Source organism: Barbus barbus (assembly GCF_936440315.1).
Source record: "Barbus barbus genome assembly, chromosome: 30".
In the NCBI taxonomy this organism is placed as follows: domain Eukaryota; kingdom Metazoa; phylum Chordata; class Actinopteri; order Cypriniformes; family Cyprinidae; genus Barbus; species Barbus barbus.
The window spans coordinates 13941026-13947459 of NC_136758.1; the positions used below are offsets into that span (position 1 = coordinate 13941026).

General features: G+C 40.3%; 1 protein-coding gene across 1 annotated transcript; it reads left to right on the forward strand.

Moving 5' to 3' along the window:
• Positions 1-859: 859 nt before the first annotated feature.
• Positions 860-4968, forward strand: LOC306850122 (growth/differentiation factor 6-A-like; the record flags this gene model as incomplete). The annotated part of the gene is made up of 2 exons (XM_079385572.1): positions 860-1169; positions 4001-4968. 2 exons carry the CDS (start codon positions 860-862, stop codon positions 4966-4968), a joined length of 1278 nt encoding a protein of 425 aa, XP_079241698.1.
• Between the last annotated feature and the right edge of the window lie 1466 nt (positions 4969-6434).

A 6434-nucleotide genomic window follows, 5' to 3' on the forward strand; every position in this document is an offset into this window, starting at 1 on the left:
ATCCCTGCTATTAATCTACATGAATGCATTCACTAATGGCTTGCACAGCAGAGGGGCTATCATATAACATAGTGAATGCCTTTAGTGGCTTTATAGTCATCTTTTCGTAGGTTGTATGATTGGCCAAAACAGTGATTTGATATTTACAGAAATGTACTTTCAAAAAGAAAACTACACTGAGAAATACTAACCCGAGTAAGAAGTGTGACAGTTCTGTTCCCCCTTAGAATATGTAGCCTATAAGAAAGGCAGTATTTGTACTTAAAGGCATGGACTCCTACTATTCCTGCAGTGAAAACGGATTTTACTATTAGCGGTTTTGTATTGTAATACAATACTTGCATAAACTTTGCTCGTGTATTAGTTAAGTGTTGTCAACGGTAGATGGCAGTGTGCGCGCATTAAAAGAGGTCGATTGCGCAAAAGATGTTACAGCATGAAAACCAACTTTTCCGAATCAAAATATTGACTTCCAATACGCCTATTTAAATTATTATGCTTATTTTGAAGAAAAATATCAGTGTTATATAAAACAATACAATTGTACTAAAAAAATCATAGCACGGCAGAATAATTATTTTCATTCTTTACTTTAAGCTCAGTATGTTTAGCATAATTTTATTTATTTACAAATGACAATAATCGCCAATAATATCAGCCCACTCCTAGAATCCTGATTTAAAACACACGTTATCTCTTCCAAATATCTTTCCAAAGGGGGGCGCTATCTGAATACTGAGCAACAGGCATTCAGTGTTACTCGCATTCAAGATATTAACACTATCTAAAGAGCAAAGGGGAGTTTCCAAAGTCATCAAGTCCATCCAACTTTGCCATTTTCGGCCAGAGACCACTGAAAATGACTCCCAAGAAGACTGCCGCTCCCTTCTTATGGTTTTCTTTTTGCTTTGGGAATGTTCTTGAGGCAGTGGTGCTTGGATCGGTGCAGTACCCCTCTGATAACGGGCTCCACTCGCATCTGGATGCGCGCGGTCCTGCAGAAGCCAGCGCGAGCTCTCGGAACGACTCCACATCTGTTCATGTTCCGTCTTACATGATCTCTCTGTACAGGACTCTATCGGAACTGGACCGACGGGAAAGGAACGGCAGCCAGACGCGCTCCAGGAGATATGCCAATACAGTGACCAGCTTCATTGACCTGGGACAAGGTGAGTGAGATTGATCCGCCGGGGAGACAGACCGACAGATAGATAGATGGGTTGTAAGATGATCTGCTTGAGGCCATCAGTGCGGATTTCATTCTTTCAGATTGGGCCTGAACTGTTTATTTTGATATATTATACTTGGCACATAAAATCATCAGTTGTAATGAATGGCATAAGGTACACTCTGCAGTAATACATCATGCTTGTATATGACACCTGACACTGTAAGATGATTGATCTCGGTGTGACTGATAGTAAGACTTAAAGTTTATACACGAGGACAGTAGAGTAGCATATTTCACCCATGATATATAGAAATTTTCTGATGCTCTGGATATTATTATTATCATCGAATAGTATTTGTTGCCGACAACAATATTGTTACTAATATTAATCATTATAATTACGAACATTTATTATTATCATTATTATTATTATTGATGGCACGTCATTATGAAAAAAGATATAATTTTTGGTTAGTGCATAACTTGGAGAAATGCGTGGTTTTGCATGTAGGCTATTAGAATTACGCGGATAGTCGGTACTTTGGCCGTTCAGTTAGTAAAGAACCATAATAATTTATTTAATACTTTGCCTCATGATTCCATATAAATTGGAATGCTATATATCGCGCGATCCCATGTTCATGAATTTGTACAGGTCAAATTTAATTTTGTTTAGGATCATACTTAATAATATTTTCGAAATACATAAAATTCCCCAAAAGAAATATGAAGTCAAATGTCTCAAATTTCCAACATCTGTGACAAATAAACTTCAGCAGCACCTTGAGCTAAAGTATCTAAAACGGAGCACGCGTTCTCCCCTCCAGGTGTTGCTGATAAAGATAGAGAAACATTTTAATTTTAAACTTATGTTCAAATAAAGATTGTCACGTAAAATATAGGATTTGGGAAAAGCAGTATGTCAGCTCTTCTCCCGACCAAAAATATGGAGATATGCGTAAAAAATATGCGTAGAATTCAAAAAGGTTCTTCTGTTCTTGTTCGATAAATTGAAGTGACATTCATATATTGACAGGCCAGTTATTACATTTGAGGGCATAGCCTTATATGAATTCCAAGCATTATATTTCAACTCATATTTTCCCACATTTTGGGAATAGTGATGAAATTTGATTCGAACTCTATTAGTTCTTATAAAGTAAATATAAAACCACTGGCATCACATTGGCACCAAAAAAATAATAATAATAATTTAACTGAGCAATGTAAAAAAACTACTTAATTCAAATTTCAATAGCATTTTTTTCTGACATTAATCTTAGACAATTTTATGAGGTAGCAATCATTCTGACCAGTTCAAGTGCTAAAATTAACTGTAACATGTTTAAATATTTAAGTATACCTTCACATATACATCTGATGCTTATGGGTCCAGAATTTTGTTGTTGGTTCAATGGTAATGTGTTTGCTTTGAATATGAGGTGTTTCTGGTTCAAATCTGGCCTGGGAGTGCAGCATGGCTTTGTGTAAAGATTGTCCTACCTGTCCCTATCATAAATGATGCCAATGCAAAATGTCAATGTAAAGAAAAAAAAAACTAAATACATAACATAGTTTGGTGAACAAATTATGACTGTGCATTGTCTGAAGCCAAAAAACAGCAAATAAAGACACTAGATATAGGCCCAAGGTACTGGAACTTGAGTCCCTGTCTGCCTCGGCTCATTTTCTAGGTTATGTCATTGTTTAGTCTGGCAAGCGGATATTAGCTTTGAGGAGGATGCTTTACTCTACACCCCTCCCCTCTGTTCACCTTTCATTTTTATAGCATTCCTTTGTCTCAGAAAGGAGATAAATATATAGTGCTTTTCTTTCAAACCCCCTCTTTTGGATGCTCCTTCTCATGTAACACCATAGGACAGGTACAGCATTTGTGGCCAAACCCCAAAAATCTGGTGGCTCGAAACAGTTTACAATTACCAATATTCTCAAGGTTCTCTCGTAATGTAACGTCAATATGATATGTCCCAATCTGGCCTTGGGTTTTTGTGCAGCCAGCTCATATTGAAGGAATCCTCTTCATTTTTACCCCATGAAACTGTGGTCTCTGTATCAGGTTGCATAGTCCATTTTTTGAACTGGATGTCAAGATGTCAACATTGAAGCTTGTTTTACTCTGAGCGCAAAGTCTGGTCTCTCTTAGCAAAGGTTGGTTCTGCATCATCTCAGTCACGGATGAGACTGAGTATTGGATGTGTTCTTTTAGCCAATTTCTTTCTTCAGGCAAAAAAAAAAAAAAACGAGAGGACACCATCTTGCAGTCAGAGATTTTGTTCCCCGCAGTGATTTCAAGTTAGCTGTGCGAATAATGAAATACCAGTTCCAGTTCATGGTGGCCACAGAAAACTGAGGTCCACCTCAGCTTGAAATATTACCTAACATTTAATTACACCCTTAAGCCACCCACCTTTCAAATTTACTACATCCTCCTGAGGACATATAGTGGAAGGAGGAAGGCTGAGCATTTCCAACGTCCTGCCAAACCTTCTTCTCACTCAATCAGCGTAATTAGCAGATGCTGCCAAAGGCCGACACAGTCTGACAGGTCAGCCAAATGCTCTCCACCTGGTCTCCGTGAGCATGCTGCACCTCGTGTTTGGAGAAATCATTCAGGCACTTGAATGTTATTCTCATTGAGTAGAAGGACTGACAATTTGTGTATGCCATTTTCACAAAAGCCATATGTAAGACTGTTCATAGTAAGGTGAGGAAACGCATTCGTGCCTGCCTCTTGCTGCATTAATTCTTAAAATTCCTGCATATATTTCTTATTTCATTGCTAATCAATCCTTTTTCTTATACCTTCAGACAATCCTTCCCTAAAGCTCCACGAGCAGTACACATTCAACCTGTCTGGTCTCTCACGACTGGATGAACTGATGGAGGTGGAGCTGCGGGTTCTGAGGAGGCCACCACCTGATGTCTTAAGTATACTCTCCACTGGTGGGAACCTGTACCGACTACTTGTTCACACCTGCTCCCTCCCGGGATCATCTAACCAACCTCTGCTCCTCACTTCCAGGACCATTGATCTTCTAGATACCTCTTCAGCCACATGGGATGTGTTTGACGTTGGTACAAGCGTGAAGACCCACCTCAAGTTACACAGGACCACGGAAGGCGGCAAGCCGTTGTGCTTCAGCATATCTGCCGTTTCTGATACAAATAACGAGGTGGTGCATCCCGGCTTGCTGGGTCTGAGCCACGAGGATCAGCAGACCCACGAAAGGGCCTTACTAGTGGCTTTTACTCGAGCTCGGAGGAAGGAGAACCTCTTTAGGGAGATCCGTGACAAGATAAAGGCCATGAAAAGTCGTAAATTTCCTAATCCTGGACCGGAGCATGGTATTAAAGGTCATTCGAGACATCGGCGGAGGAGGCGGACTGCACTAGCAGGCCGTTCTGGTTTAGGACCCGCAACAGGGGGTGCTGGCGGAGGAAAGGGTGGTGGCAGACGGAGAACACGTTGCAGCCGGAAGCCGCTTCACGTGAACTTCAAAGAACTGGGTTGGGACGACTGGATTATTGCGCCGCTTGATTACGAAGCTTATCACTGTGAGGGCTTGTGCGACTTCCCTTTGCGCTCACACCTGGAACCGACCAACCACGCCATCATCCAGACTCTCATGAACTCCATGGACCCGGAGTCCACCCCTCCCAGTTGTTGTGTTCCTTCTAAACTCAGTCCCATCAGCATCCTCTACATTGACTCTGGGAATAACGTGGTTTATAAACAGTATGAGGACATGGTGGTGGAGAGTTGTGGGTGCAGGTAGCAATGTGAGTGAGGGGTGAACTACCCCTGGACACTATCCGAAAGCTGCCGCTGCCGCTGCCTCATACGCAAAGGCCTCATAAGTGGGCAAGATGAAGCAGTCAGAGCTGGTGAGATGGACAGTGTGTAAATGTGTGACAACAAGCATGTGTGTATGTTCAGACGGCGATAAGACATTGAGTTGCGTTTTAGAAGTGAGCGGAGGACATGTGTGCCGAACAGCTCCAAATTCCCTTACAACACCAAATAAACAACTCCTCAATAGAAAATGAGTGAAAACATAGGCTTTCCAGAATATTATTTTACATCCTGTTAATATAAACTCAGTGATAGAGTGTTGAATTATCCTTGCAGCAGCGGTAGAAATGTTGGCCCCATTAAGACTCTGTCAGAGTCTGAGAATCTGTCAGCGGTAGCATGCAACTATAACGTGTATAACAGTTAAAGGTGCTTTACATGACAGTCAGCTTATATTCAAGATGAAATAGCTCTGAAGAATTTCGGTAGTGCCTCTGAAAATGTTTCTCTGTGGAGTCTGGTGGCCTTAATTAAATATAGCATTGACTGAGTGAAAGTTTGACTCCATTCTAAATCTAAGGGGTCCAAGTTTAGCTGGTTAGCATGGCCTCATTAGCCCCTGCTGGTAGATGTCGTAACTACACATGTGGCTGCAAAAACATCTTTATCAACTGACGACCATTCAAAATAGAGTATGTGTTTTACCAGTGCACAGGGCTTTCTTAAACGTGCAAAACTGACATTTTTACCCTGTCTTTTAGTCACTAGTAAAGGATTTGGGACTGTGCATGTGTGGTTTCATTAGCCAATCAGCATTGACATGACATCATTTTCCTGCAGCTTTAGAGTGATTCATCAGTAGTAGTCAACAGTAGGGTGTGTGTATATATATATGGTTGCTTCTAGAACCAACAGACCGATGTAATAAACCATAACATTGTTAAGCACATCATTTTATATTCTTAAAATAACATACTTAATGCTAAACTAAAATTAAGCTATTTAATGGGAATGAGAACCCAGGAGTTTTATGTTGACGACACCACATTTGGCTTCGGTCAGACAATAGAGCTGCATTATTGTACATGAAGTGTGCAATATGTGCAAGATAAATGACTTCATTGCATTGAGCGACCTAAGACCTTATTTTGTGAAAGGCCTTGTGGAGCCAAAATCAAAATGATTGTTTTGTTTTATTCTGAATCCAGATTTGGCTGTTTGAAGACTTCAGTGTTCACCTACATTTATTGAGAGAGTTTGTTTACTTGAGCTGGTAATTAGATTAGATTCCTTTTATCCTTTAATGTCATGCCTTATAATGGATTATCATACAAATCCAATGTGTTTCCTCAAACGTTTAATTTAAATCGTTTATTTATAAATGACAGTCACAAGGTAAAAAGGTGCCTTGTCCCATAATATTACAAAAAGGGACGTAATTTATGCCCA